Source organism: Polypterus senegalus, chromosome 14 (genome assembly GCF_016835505.1).
Source record: "Polypterus senegalus isolate Bchr_013 chromosome 14, ASM1683550v1, whole genome shotgun sequence".
Classification (NCBI taxonomy): Eukaryota; Metazoa; Chordata; class Cladistia; order Polypteriformes; family Polypteridae; genus Polypterus; species Polypterus senegalus.
Genome location: NC_053167.1, coordinates 43,443,328 through 43,458,601, shown reverse-complemented (window position 1 = coordinate 43,458,601; position 15,274 = coordinate 43,443,328). Strand labels below are relative to the sequence as shown.

General features: G+C 36.7%; 1 protein-coding gene across 2 annotated transcripts in view; it reads right to left on the bottom strand.

Annotated features, from left to right (window-relative positions):
• Positions 1–15,274, bottom strand: part of ccm2l (CCM2 like scaffold protein) — a 69,710-nt gene that overhangs the window by 30,405 nt on the left and 24,031 nt on the right. For both annotated transcript variants that reach the window (XM_039735838.1, XM_039735839.1), the window contains 3 exons: positions 12,206–12,801; positions 11,931–12,066; positions 6,725–6,788 (listed from right to left, as the gene is read on the bottom strand). In XM_039735838.1, coding sequence (XP_039591772.1) covers positions 6,725–6,788; positions 11,931–12,066; positions 12,206–12,801 — 796 coding nt within the window. The remainder of the gene's footprint in view (positions 1–6,724; positions 6,789–11,930; positions 12,067–12,205; positions 12,802–15,274) is intronic.

Below are 15,274 nucleotides of genomic sequence, written 5' to 3'. Positions count from 1 at the left end.
ACGATGCTATTGTTATCTCCAACCATGCCCCTTAGATTATGGAGCTCAAATCACTATGTCCCACATGCTCATCTCGCAGCTGGCGTCTCAACTCCCTGTTATTAGCTGAAAACTCTACAGAGTTTATATCCAAGTAAATAAAATTCCAAGTAAATAGATTTTTTTAGATTCAAATACATCCTCAGAGGTCTCTGCAGAAATATTCTGGGAAACTCTGAAGGCATTTTTAAAAGGACAGATTATTTCATATCTCTCTCACAAAAATAAATCGGAAACCGAGAAGGCATCAGAGTTAATCAGTGAAATTACCAGAATAGATCAAGAACCCGCCAGGTTCCCAAATGAGGCACTTTACAGGAAAAGACAGGCTTTGCATTCAGAATTCAACTTCTTGACAACAAAAGAAATGGAACAACTCATTTTAAAATTGCGACATCATTACTATGAACACTGAGAGAAGACCAATAAGATCTAAGCTCAACAAATCCACAAGCAGAGCGTTTGTAATGCAATACCATTAATTGCCAGCACAAATGGAAACAAAATCATTGACCATAAAAATATAATGCAAACATTTAGAGAATACTGTAAGTCCTTATTTTCTACTCAGTTTAAAGAAAACAAGACATAATCTAATGTGCTTTTCAATGCATTATGGATACCACAGCTAGATACTCTCAGTGCAGCAGAATTGGATAAATCTCTGTCACTCTCAGAATTATCAAATGCTCATTACTCATTACTGACTCACATTAGAATGTGAAAGCAGTTAGCTCCCCTTTTATTAGAAACATTTATAGAAGCCAGAGACAATAAAGCTCTACCTCAAACTTTTCGCCAAGCATTATTTACCGTCTTTCTTAAGAAAAGAAAAATAAGAACTTATTACACAATGTGCATCATACAGACCAATCTCACTTCTGAATAATGAGGTTAAGATACTCTAAAAAAGTCTTAGGTAGGAGGACTGAGAAAGTACTTCATTCAGTAATATCACAAGACCAAAAACTTAAAGACAGATACTTAGCTTCCAATTTTCGATGCCTGTTTAATGTAGTATATTCACCCACACGGTCTAACACTCCAGAGATCTTATTATCATTGGATGCAGAAGAGCATTTGATATGATTGAATGGGACTACCTATTCACTACACTGTGCAAATTTGGATTTGGCCCGAACATATGCGCATGGATCAAACTACTGTATAGCAGTCCAGAAGCTTCAGTTTGTATTAACAATATTGTTTCAGACTACTTCAAACTAGAATGTGGTACTAGACAAGGATGTCCCATATTACCACTACAATTTGCAATCACCATTGAGCCATTGGCAGTTCACTTTCAAAATGCTTATGTGATAAAGGGGATTATCAGAGAGACTTGAACAGAAAATATCACTATATGCAGATAATATGGTATTATATATATATAAGATCCACAAAATACTGTGCCTGCAGTCCTAACAGCACTAGCAGAATTTCAAAAGCTATCTGGACTCAAAATTAATTTGAATAAAAGTGTGCTCTTTCTAGTGAACTCTCTAGCACACAATATTAGATTGGACACCTTCGCTTTTATTATCGCAGATCAGTTTAAATACTTACGAGTAAAATCACAAGTAAACATAAAGCTGGTTTTCAACAAAATTTCACTGCATGGAAAAACTTAAGCAAGACTTGCATAGATGATCTGCCCTTCATCTCACTTTAGCAGGGAGAATTAAAACTGTCATGATGAATATCCTTCCTAAGCTTCTTTTTCTATTTCAAAGCATTCCCATATACATTAACAAATCATTTTTTAAGAAATTACATTCAATAATAACCACATTTATTTGGAATTCAAAAGATCCAACCATCCAAAGTGTGACCTTACAAAGACCTAAGGCAGAAGGTGGCATGGTTCTACCTAACTTTCAATTTCATTACTGGGCAGCAAATATACAAGCTATAAAAACCTGGACATTGACACAAATAAATGAACACACACAGGTTGGTCTGCAATAGAAATAAAATCCTACAGTACTTCTTTATACTCCTTGCTTTGTACCCCAGTAAATATATATAAGTTATTACCGATATTCTAACAATACAATTGTGCTTCATTGACTCAGAATATGGAACTAATATAGGAAGTACTTCAGGATTGAGAAAGTTTTATTTGTGGCAAATTTACATGACAACCACCTTTTCTGCCCTCTCAAACTTACACACAGTTTTTAATGTTTGGAAAATGTATGGGATTAAATCACTTAGAGATTTGTACACTGATACATATTTGCATCCCACGAACAATAACACTCCAAATTTAGCTTCCAATCAACACAACTTTCCCACTATTTCCAAATTAGAAACTTTGCTAAATAAAATCTGCCCAACTTTCCACACCTCCCACCTACTTCTATTCCAGAAGAAATATTGATCACTCTTGAGGACTCAGTCAGCATTTCAATAATATATAAAACATTTTAAAGTGCCTCCCTTTTAAATATCCCAGAGTACAGTGGGAAAATGTCTGTTTTTCTTAGAGTCGCTTCACTTTCTTATGCAGGTTTAACTGAGTATAGCTGTTGGTGTGCTAATTAAATGGAGGGTAGGAAAGTTGCTTTATAAATCAAATATATTATTAAATAAATAATAAATACTAAATATGCCTAGCTACACAGTATAATAAACAGCAAGCTGCACAGCATAAATAAGTAACTGGAGCATGCATTTTCTTACAGTTTATCGCACAGCTTCCTTTCTAAAGACTGGAAGAAAAATTGTAAGCATCAAATGGGGTGATGACAAATTGAAAATAGTGTGGACAATAATTAATGAGTGTTCATTTTAAAACCATTGACTATTTATTTATGAAGCAAGTCATGAATACAACTGGCCAGCTACATTTTTGCTTTGAACCATTATTCTTATTGCTTTGCTGAGAGATGCAAAACAACATGTGTAAAAAGTAGACAGAAACAGAAACAAAAACCTGGGTTGAAGAAAGGGGTGGAACAACTAAACGGCAATTCGAAAATAGCTTAATTACTCAAAAATCTTGTCTACTCCCTGTAGACATTTTAATGTCAACATGGACCACTTAAAAAGGACAATTTGTATAATAATAGGGACAGATCAGATCTTCCAGGATTAAGCAGCCCTCCAAGCCCATTCAAACATATTTTAATTCATTTGATAACATCCACAGCGTTGTGCTTCTATTATGTTACAAAAATTTAAAGATAACTGTAAAAAACAGCAGAAACTTTACACTCACTTCTTTAATTTATAAATGTAATTTCAGCAACTTTTAATTGTACCCATCATTTTCTCAGATGGTCACATTTTTCCTACGCACCCAATAAATTGTTTTGCTCATTATTTTCCTCCAGCACTAAGCTCTTTCTGCACCATTCAACTCAGGATAGACCAGATGAAGGATTTTTTTTTTTAAATTTCAGAAACACTTTACAAAAATCAGTGCATAGACATACTATAGCCTATTAATCATGTATTACCAAATACCACAAACAATGCCTTTTTGAAGTTCTTGTGATATTGCAGTAAGTTTTGTTATTCGTTCTTTGTAAGCTTTATTAACACCAAGAAAAATGTTTATTATCTTGTTACATACCATAACTGTAAATACAGTACCTAACAGATACACTATGATACCCCTATTCCAAAGTGTTACCATTGCTACTTTGCAAATCCTATTGGAACCTACCAAAGCCCTTATTTAAGTCTTGGAACACAGCAATAATTATCCAATAAATATAATATAGGTCGCCCCAATTGTAAAGCTCTTGTTTCCACTTTGTAAGACTTATTAATACCAAGTAAGGAGTTTATTAAGTTTTTTTTTTTTTGCATAGCAGTAGCTGAATAATATACTGCTCAAAAGAATTAAAGGAACACTTTTTAATCAGAGTATAGCATAAAGTCAATGAAACTTATGGGATATTAATCTGGTCAGTTATGTAGCAGAGGGGGTTGTTAATCAGTTTCAGCTGCTGTGGTGTTAATGAAATTAACAACAGATGCACTAGAGGGGCAACAATGAGATGACCCCCAAAACAGGAATGGTTTAACAGGTGGAGGCCACTGACATTTTTCCCTCCTCATCTTTTCTGACTGTTTCTTCACTAGTTTTGCATTTGGCTACAGTCAGTGTCATTACTGGTAGCACAAGGTGATACCTGGACCCTACAGAGGTTGCACAGGTAGTCCAACTTCTCCAGGATGGCATATCAATACGTGTCATTGCCAGAAGGTTTGCTGTGTCTCCTTGCACAGTCTCAAGGGCATGGAGGAGATTCTAGGAGACAAGCAGTTACTCTAGGAGAGCTGGAGAGGGCCATAGAAGGTCCATAACCCATCAGCAGGACCAGTATCTGCTCCTTTGGGCAAGGAGGAACAGGATGAGCACTCCCAGAGCCCTACAAAATGACCTCCAGCAGGCCACTGGTGTGAATCTCTCTGACCAAACAATCATAAACAGACTGCATGAGGGTTGCCTGGTTGCTCCTCAGACTGTACAACAGCTCAGGGATGCCCTCATACAGATCTGGGAGGAAATGCCACAAGACACCATCCGTCGTCTCATTAGGAGCATGCCCCGACGTTGTCAAGCATGCATACAAGCTCGTGGGGGCCACACAAGATACTGAAAAGCATTTTGAGTAGCAGAAATTAAGTTTTTGAAAAAATGGACTAGCCTGCCACATCTTCATTTCACTCTGATTTTAGGGTGTCTACACAATTGAGCCCTCTGTAGGCAGAAAACTTTTATTTCCATTAAAAGACTTGGCATCCTTTTGTTCCTAAGACATTGCCCTGCCGTTATTTGTATAGATATCCAACTTCATATTGAGATCTGATGTATCTAATGTGTTTCTTTAAAGTGTTCCTTTAATTTTTGTGAGCAGTGTATATAGATGAAACTGGTTAGTCACAATTTATTGTGTTATGGGTACTAATACATGGAATTAACACACTCATATATTTCTAATTTGTGAAAGCAGCTCTAATCTGACCCTTAACAGTTAGAAATGTCTCCATAATACCTGTAGCCTAAAGGTCATTCCATGCACTCTTCTATATTTCTGATTTTACACACTAACAGAAAAGGAACAAACTATCTTTTGCACCCATGCAACCAATTCAGGATCAGAAGGGATGAAGAGTATTCGGATGGCATTAGGTGCAAACCAGGGATCATTTGTTGAAAGGGTGCTGAGACACACACACACACACACTGACCTATGCTCTCACACACTGGGCCAATTTAGAGTTGATAATTAAGGAAAAGATGGTTATTAAACCATTTGTTGAAATGTAAATGGTGTTGCTTTGAAAATCAGGTAGTGATTTTGAGAATCGGTGCCTAACACATTGTAGTTTAAAGTTAATTTGATGATGTACTAATTTTTTACTCACAAACTACTGCTAGAATAAATGACTAAGAAATGGTACTCTTCTCCACCCCCAAGACAGGAAAGATATTCTGCCATCTGCAAGAATTAATTTTAGTACCATTTCTCAGACTGCCTTCTTCCATCTCCGAAACATTTCTAGACTTCGCCCTGTTCTTACCCAGCACAGTACTGAAGTATTGGCTAATGCTCGAGTCACCTCACGTATAGATTACTGTAACACTATTCTATCTGGCATTCCACAAAAATGTATTCATCACTTACAATTTATTCAAAATTCTGTTGCCAGGATAATAACCTGTTCTAAATCCACTGAACATATTACACCTATTCTCTCTCAACTTCACTGGCTCCCTGTTAATTACAGAATACAATACAAAATACTGCTCTTAACATTTCAAGCTCTCCACAACCTTGCTCCTCCCTACCTCACTGTCCTCCAGATTTACACTCCTTCTCACTTTCTCAGATCTTCATCTGCAGCTCTACTTTCTGTACCACACATCAAACTCAGTTCTATGGGAGCTCGAGCATTCTCTCTTAGCGCTCCTCAACTCTGGAATTATCTTCCCTCTCATATTCATCAGCTTGATTCAATAGCACAGTTTAAAACTACCTTCAAAACTTATCTTTTCAAGCTGGCATATCAATTGTGAATTCTGCACTGTTACTGCCTGTCATATTTGTTTGTTTGCTAATTATTGCTTTGTGATTTATCATTTTCTTGTTTTTATTTTATTAATTGTTGTTTAACTTTATTGTAAGGTGACCTTGAGTGATAAGAAAGGCGCCTATGAAATAAAATGTATCATTATTATTATTATTATTTATAACCTTACTAAGAAATACTGTATATATATCATAAAATATTTTTTTAAATATATTGATCAAAAGTGATGATTGTGTAAAAGTTTAACAGGACTCTGAATCATTAAACTTAAGAGAACTCCAAATCCAACAATGTTTGCATGAATTGATTATTAAATAAACTATTTATTTAACATTTGTAATTCAAATTTACAAACTCTCTAGCCATAAAAAACATGGGAACAATCTGTGCCACTTGGTAGAGGGCTGCAATGTCAGAAAGTGATTATTTACACTGAGATGTATATAGCCCAGTAAGAAAAGGATTTACACATTTCCCTTCTAACGCAAAATCCTGACTGAGGCCATGAGTACAATGTGTGACACTGACAGTTTTCAAGGAACAGGCATGCAATTCAGGAGAAAGTAGTGCAGCATGAACAGAACATTTCTAAAGCAAACACTGACATAATAGTCGCATGGAACAAGTGACTCACAAAGAACTGCAGCAGCTGAAGTCAGCATCATAGCCATATGTCAAATCTGTCATTCGGCTGTCACCTTGGAAAAGAAAAGAGCATACAATCTATACAAAAGGAAGAAATACATTTTTGTATACCATTCAGATTTACTGTTTCAAAGTTATAATCCCAGCAATCATATCTGAATTTTCTATTTGAATTATTCAAGTGTTATCAAAATGCTATTTACAGTAAGCACTATACAGTTGGCAATATATGAGCTTTTTCTTTTTCATCAGATAGATATTTACATATTATGCCATAAGTCACTATTGTAAAAATCATTCACATCTAGTCAATGCTTATTTTCAAGGATTTAGATTTGAAGTTGATTTAACCCACTCAATCACCAAAAAATAAAGTTCCACTAAATGCTCCATTAACAGTATATGCAGTCAGTTGTATATTTGTATAATATTTATAATATATATTTATAATTTTAATGATGAAATGCAGTTCTTGGAGTACATAGGAGGCTTCAGTGTTCCTTTTTTTATAATCTTGAAGCACACTATGTTTTTTGTAACATGTTTATAGTGTCTCAATTTTATACTGTGAAGGGGTGTCCAGCTGTCAAGAGGATGCCGGAAAAATACTATCACCAGCTTGACACAGGACAGCCATATTTTACATACAGCATCCAAGGAAACAAAGAATGTCACCAGGTGCAGGAGATCTTCTGCATATGGCAGTGTAGGCAGTAAGTTTAGCATGTGTGGTGAGTTGCCCAGAAGAGCTTTTAACAGGGACCTGCATGTATAGGAGTGTATAAGAGAAGGAAGGCTATAATGGCACTCCTGGACCTGGGAGCTGTTAACCCAGACGTTGTCAAGGATGCCTGACTTTCTTCAAAGAGTTAGAGAGAGAAAAAGAGAGACAGAGGAAGGCTAAAAATAGAAAGCTATCTGTGGTACACAGTCCAAGGAGAGAAAGCTTGGAACTGTGCTGTCCCCCATATACTGCAAACAGTCACGCAGCTCACCTGTTGACTTGGTTACTCAGGTTCACTGATGGCCCAGTGATGCCACAATACCAGAAGCCACTAGAGGGAATAATAACCCGGTGTCCCTAGAGGAAGCAGATAGACAGCCCCCGACCTTGCAAGTGGTTCTGGAGTCTGGCTGGAAGTTATCTAAAAAGGGGTTTTAAAATTACCAGAAACCAGCAGCATAGAGTCAGGAAGAGAGTGGAACAAACACTCATTTGGGACAAGAAGGAGGAGAAGAAACAATGAGAGAGCGAGAGGGAGAGAGATAGGAGTGTTGGATAGATCGGATGTTTTTATTTTGTAATTTTCCTTTTGAGTATATTTCCCTATTAATATTTGATTTAATAAAGGTGCTGCCCTCCATCACTGTATGAATGAAAATATATATAAACATATGTAAGTATGTATGTATGTGTGTTTATATATAAATAAATATACTGTATGTGTGTGTGTGTGCGCGAGTGCGGGTGTGTGTTTGTTTGTGTGTGTGTGTGTGTTTTATAAGTGAACAAATAATTTAGAAATTTATATTTGAGCAGTATGATTGTTTGCAAATGAATATTAGGACTAACTTGATTTGCACAGAAGCCGTTTTTTGTACCCTTTTGAGCTTGTCCCTGGTTTCTGCTATTTGACTTTCTAGCCCAATTGACATTCAAAATATTGTATTGTATTTTTTTTTTTAATTTCTGCTTTTGCAGAGTCATTTTGTGATCCAATGGTAGCTACTCTTTTGACCCAGATTCAAGAAAAATTAACAGACTGCAGTTACAGCACTGCTTCTTACTGGTGCTAAGCAGTTTAGTTTTAATATGTATGATTAAACATACTTGTTGAGTGCATCAAAATACAAACATTTCACATGTTAATCAGAGCAATGTAAAGCTTAAAAAAACTGTATTAGTCTGTACAATCAGAAAGATTAGGCAAGATGGCATATATATATATATATATATATATATATATATATATATATATATATATATGCCAACTACGTTGTGCATGTTAAAGTTGTCTGTGAACGGCTCCCTGTTTAAACGTGACTGCCAGTCGTCAACTGGGCCCTTCGTCGCACAGCATTATGATTTTTTATAAGAGAAACAAAATTACAAAAGAAAACCCTTGGATATTGATTCGATAGGAATGGCCTACTTGGAATCACTGTCCGAATAGTAATTATGTGGTGGTGTAGGAGCATTTCTGCTTCTGTTCGTTCACAGTCTGTCTCATTTTCATGATGCTGTCGTTTCTTCTCACGATCTCTTCTCAACCTTTCTCCAATCTCGCAGGTTGCTTTGTGGCAATCCAAAGAGTAAGGCAATATACACGGAGCAATGGTTATAAAAGGGGGACAAATAGGTATCCAGGCTCTTTAAAGCATAAATAGGGATCACTTCACTGACATGTGAGCAAGCCACGGTACAACTGTGAGACGTGCAGCACTCGCCGGCTACAACGTAACAATAATAATTTCCGGAACGTGCTGTTACGTTATCATTAATTTTACTCACTGTCTTTCTTTCATTCATATGTTACATAGGCACATACCTTTTATCTTCGGCAATCTCATTCTCTAACCAGGCATCAGTAGCTAACCAGCGTAACACTGTCCACCACCCCTTTCGTTAATCCAGCACATTGTTGACATCCGTGAGTAACAACACCGTACTAACCTGGAAGGTGGTCTACGCATGTGTGGAATTCGCGGACAAACAAAGATCAAGATCTAAATGAAGATCTCTTTAGTTAATTTAAAGCACAACAATTTGTTTAGTTTGAATGTCTGTGTTTTGAGGTGTGACTGGAGTACTACAGTCTTCAGTAGTATAAGCCTGGTGGAGATTCTTAATGCAATGCCTATGTTTTTGCTGTCTCTCTACTGCCATCTAGTGCTTCTTCCAATTCATTTGCGGGCAAACAAAGATCAAGATCCAAATAAAGATTATATATAGAGATACTGTATACAGTAAACCAACTGCCATATACCATCCAGGCAGGGAAATATTGCAGTAGGCACAAAAAAACTCTGCATTAAAGCGGCTATAACATCTAGAATGCACTGAAGAGCATAGGTTATAACCCTAAATCTTATTGCTCTGAGCTTCTTCCTGACTGCATTTATCTTGACCACTGATCCCTGTCTTTTTCTGTAATGATAACCAATCTCAAGTTTTATGTTTTACATTCAAATGTATTAGCTCTTACCTCACTCATGGGTATTGTTCACATAAACTACTCAAATGAATGATAAACCTGTCCAGATCTGAGGGTAGGCATGTGACTTTGCTGAAGTGCATGTCACCTCACAGTATCACCTAAAAAATGAATCATCGAACTAAGTGGGCAACTAGTAATAACTGTTTCTTTCCTTATATATTTTAATAAGTATTGCACTACATTAAAAATGATCTTTCTTCAGTATATAGTGAGAATATTGATGTTAAATAATTGATAATTTTTTCCCTTTTTAAAACCATTTAGCAGCCATTCAACTCTAGTCCTACAAACTTAGTCAAGAGCTAAATGGAAACTTTAGCAAAGGTTTAAGGATTTTTTCAATTTAAGGAGCTTTTTATTTCTATTTTAACTCTCCTTATAGGACAGCGGTGTGCTGACACAGTGTTAAATCCTACTGCCTCATAGCTCTGTGCCCTTTTGCAGTCCTGGCTACTGTTTGTATGCATGATTTAGATATAGCTGGGCTCTAGCTTTTCTCCAAATAATATATTTTGGTTAGGTTTATGGTCAGTGTGTCATCTGATGGACTAGTATCCCTTTCACATCAGGTTTCCTGTTACTACTTCAAAAATCTTTAATGGACTAAACAGATATTGATAAATGAATAATCCCTCCTAGTACCATAACCTTGGTTTGGTAGCAGGATATTTTGTGCACCAGGAATCCTTATAGTTATGTTATCAGGAGTTACCTGGTCTTGTTAATTTCACATTTTGCTATACGGAATTGAGACAAACAAAGAACTGCCATAAAGTCGACTTTCATGATAGGAAAAATGAGAGACAGAACACAAGAAATATTGTGAATTCTAAATGTCTCCAGAGAACCACCATCAGGTTTTATCTATCAAGAGCTCTATGTGTTGAGTCTGTGGTTCTCTGCTCTTTGTTAAGTTCAACTTAATACTGTATTTGTTGTTTCAAATGTGTTATTTCTATTGCCCTGACAGTGGAATGTCCCTAGTAAAAGCATTGAAGGTGGGGAAAAATCTGGGTATAATGCAACATCTAATATGTTGGAATTAAGGAAGGGTAGGTCCATAGGTTTGTGTCTTGAACAGGAATAAAAGGAGTAACCTGTGAAATCAGGTCTGGTGGTGGTGTCCACCAGTGAGTATCTCATGGTCAAGTGATCCATGTCAGCCAGGGAAGCTATGTGGAGCCATTGTGTAAGCTTAACAACAACAGGAAAAGTGTAAATATCTGTTTAACTTTCGTATTTCATTCTTTCCATAAAGGCCACATCAGAAAGATTAAAAGAACCATAGTGAAGCAGAAGTACTGAAAGCTTTGATTTTTTTCCACTTGCATCTATAATTATGGTTAAAGATTTGTGCAGTTCTGGTATATGTTTTTTTGTGTTGCCTTGAAGTTAATAATTTTTTTTGCTTTTTGACAGTGCCATTTTGAGCTTATGTTTTGTGTAGTCACAATTGCAGCCATATTGTTTTCCATTGCATGGTAGTTACCAAGTAGTGCGTTAGAAAGTAGGAATTTGGGGACCTTTAAACTAGACTTGATGTTATTTTGGAGGAACTCAGTGGATAGGACTGGCTAGCTTTGGTGGGCTGAATTGTTTGTTTTCTTCTAAATCTTTTCTAATGTTTTCAATTTTTTACCACTGCGATCCTCACCAGGGCTAAATGCTAAGCAACAGTTTAAACATTAACTAATATTGCCAAAGGAATATGGTTTTCTCCACATAATGAATGGATCCTAACTTGATTCCCAGCTGGTACACCTCTTTTGTGTTCTCCTCATGCTGTGATGTATTTTCATTCCATAGAGTAAATACACAGATTAGTGAAAGTGTAGGTTTATATGAATGCACCTTGCAGTGGACTGCCAGGATGAACTATGCTGACTTTTTGTCAATGTCCTATTGTATTCCATTACAAAGGAAAAAAAAATACAAAAAAATATTTTAAAAGAGTAAAACGACTCAGAGTGAACTCACTTCTCTGCAGGAGCCATCTGCGATCAGCTGTAGAAGAATAGTGGTATCCTGCACGGTCTACACACTCTATTGTCTGATCACCATAGATGATCTGAAACACTTGGCATATCAAAGCACAGTATTCCTCTGCTGCATCCTATTTAGAACAAAAGTGCAATAAAAAATTTAATGTTTACTACTGGATTTTAATGTATGCAATCAGTTTTTCATTTAAAAATCTATTACTAATACAGTAATGGACATCAGTCAAATTAATTGATATATAAAAAGTTTACCTTGTTGGCAACAGCCAGAATAACCAAATTACAATATGCATCTGGGCTTGGGGTTGGCTTCTGAGGGTCTAGTGGATTAATCTCAGCATTACGTCTCTCCCAGCTTCCATATGATTTGCCTCTTTCCCAGCTTCCACTATACGTCTGTCTTCGTTCCCAGCTTCCTCCATAGGTGTGTTTCCTTTCCCAACTTCCACCAGTCTTTCCTGTGTACCTCCGCTCCCAACTTCCACCAACGTTTCCAGTGTTTCTCCGTTCCCAACTTCCACTAACAGGCCTACGTTCCCAGCTGCCACCAGTTTTTCGGGTTTGCCTTCTTTCCCAGCTTCCTCCTACCTGTTTATGCTCTAGGTTGCCACCAGGAGTTTTTCTCTCTAAGCTACCTCCTGTCTGCTTTTGCTCATGGTTGCCAGACATCTTCCAGTCCAGACTACAGATAGTGTGTCTTCGCTCCATGGTACCTCCTGCAGGTCGGCGATCCATATTGCTAACCGTTTGCCTCCTTTTTTCAATACTACTACCACCTTGCTTCTTCTCCAAACTGCTACTTGGGTGTTCTAAACTTCCAACTGCAGGCACTGGGTCCACTCCCAACCCTGAAATGAAACAACGACAATTAATGTGTTTGAATTAGAATTGAATTGAATGGTAAGTATGAGCAACCAGCCTGAACATATAAAAATATGGTCAACACTGGTCATTTGAACATTTTGTATGACGCATTCAGTGATTCATGGATTCAACAACTTGTCGCTCACACCTGGTTGTTTTCTGAATTGCATATATATGTTCTCTCTGCTTTTATATGAGTTTTCCACTGGGCATTGTGGTTTCCCCTAAATCTCCAAACACATGTATGTTAGGTCAATTGGAAATTTTAAACTAACCCACTGTATGCATAAGTGAACCCTGTAATTTACATGATTTCTTCCTTATGCCTATGCTTACTTGGATCAAGCTGGTCTGAGTCACTCCCAGACTAACACCATCATAGTATGGTACTGACAATAAATGAACTTTTGATAACGTCATCACAAATTGTTCAGATACCTGTGAACAAACTGTCCAAGAAATTATTTTTTTGATTGTAAAGTTCAAAGAATCACTCATAAAAGAGGCCTTATCATCATTCAAATTTCCTAGAATGGTTCAGACTGAATAAAAAAAAAAATAAGAAGGAAATTATACTATCATAAAAATAATTCATTTTATAATTTTGAACTTGGGAGTCCCTAATCTTGATAATGGGGGTTTGAGTAGCTGCAAGGTTTTACTCTAATTTTCTTTATTACAAGCAAATTATTGCAGCTAATAGATTTTGTTAAGATTCAGAATCCCTTCATTGCTTCTGTTATTCTTGAACAGCATCTTTCTAAATTATATTTTCTCAAAAATCTGACGATTAATGATGAAATACAAATAACAAGGACACTCAAAGTCAGCATGTCAACTTGACTCTATTATACTGTTAAGAATGAAGTATATTTTAATTGCTATCATCTGTAAAATTAATTATAAAGTATCTGTTTTAGTATAATATTTCAAAAGAAAAAAAGACCAAAAATTCCTAATGTGTCTTGCTCCACAAAACACGCTGATAATGTTCTCAGATATTGAAAGTCTCCAATGAGAGACATGTCTGACAGAGTAGAATGAAAACATAGCCACAAAAATAAATGAAAAATTGTAACTAGGATAATATGCATCATGCAACCCTCTATATCCTAACTACAGGGTCACGCTGGAGCCAATACAGGGCAGGAAATAAACCCCAGGCAGGGCACCAGCCCACCACAGGGCACACACACTAGGGAGAATTTAGGACCTAATGCACCTAACCTGCATGTCTTTGGACTGGGGGAGGAAACTGGAGTACCCGGAGAAAACCCACACAGACACGGGGAGAACATGCAAACTCCACACAGGGAGGTCCCGGGAAGTGAACCTGGGTCTCCTAACTGCGAGGCAGCAGCACTACCCACTGTGCCACCATGCCGCCCACTAGGACACCATAAAACTGAGAAATGTGTTGGCTAGAAGACCTATAAGTCATCATGGTGCTACAGGACCAAGACTGAGGACTTGTTCTGTAAAAAAAACACCTTGCAGAATCTTAGATAGATAGATAGATAGATAGATAGATAGATAGATAGATAGATAGATAGATAGATAGATAGATAGATAGATAGATAGATAGATAGGCACTGAATTTGTTTGTAATTCTTGGATATCATTCCTAACTCTTATTGTTTGTATTACTAGGAAACACTCTGACCTCCGTTCCTCAAATAAAGGTTTGTTGGTAATATCAAATAATTTTTGAAACTCATAGTTTTGCATGACTTCTTTGTATTCCTCACAATGTCTTGCTAATTGTACTCAGCTTACTCAACTGTTATACATATATTACAAGGAAGTTAGTAGGTAGAGCCCCCCTTGATGTTTTGAGCATCACTTGCTGTTTCGAGCATGCTGCTGTATGTTAATTATACTGAAAAGCAGGGTGGGGTGAGCGAGGTCCCCCTCACCCCTTGGAGTTTTGAGTGTACTAATAGAGCTGGGGGGCTGTGAAGTGGGTATAGAAAAGATGGTCACTGCAAGATGTGCTGGTACCAAAAGCACTGGTTATATCACATGCTTTTGTAATCACGTTGCCATAAACAGATGATCACAAGTCACTTTGCTGTCTTTTATGAAGGTTTAATGAGGTCTGATGTTAGACAATCAATAAACAAAAGAAATATACTTGAGAATTAATTCTGAACACGTCTGCCTGACCAACAAGCTCAGGTCAGTTTTGCAAGTTGCCACCACTATAAGTAATTTACATAAAGGCAATTAAAAGAGAAAGGTTAAAAGTGTAAATTTGCTAAAATATGCCCTGAAAATAAGGATAAAAGCACCCTATAGATAGAATTATTAAGCTGCAAAATTAATTCTGACAATGATATATTGGAGAGGTATTGCAAGTGCACACATTTCCATTCATTTATATCTGTTTATCCATAAGTAGATAAAATGTATAAATCATTTTCTGAATCTTTTGAAAATCAGTTAGATAAATCAAAA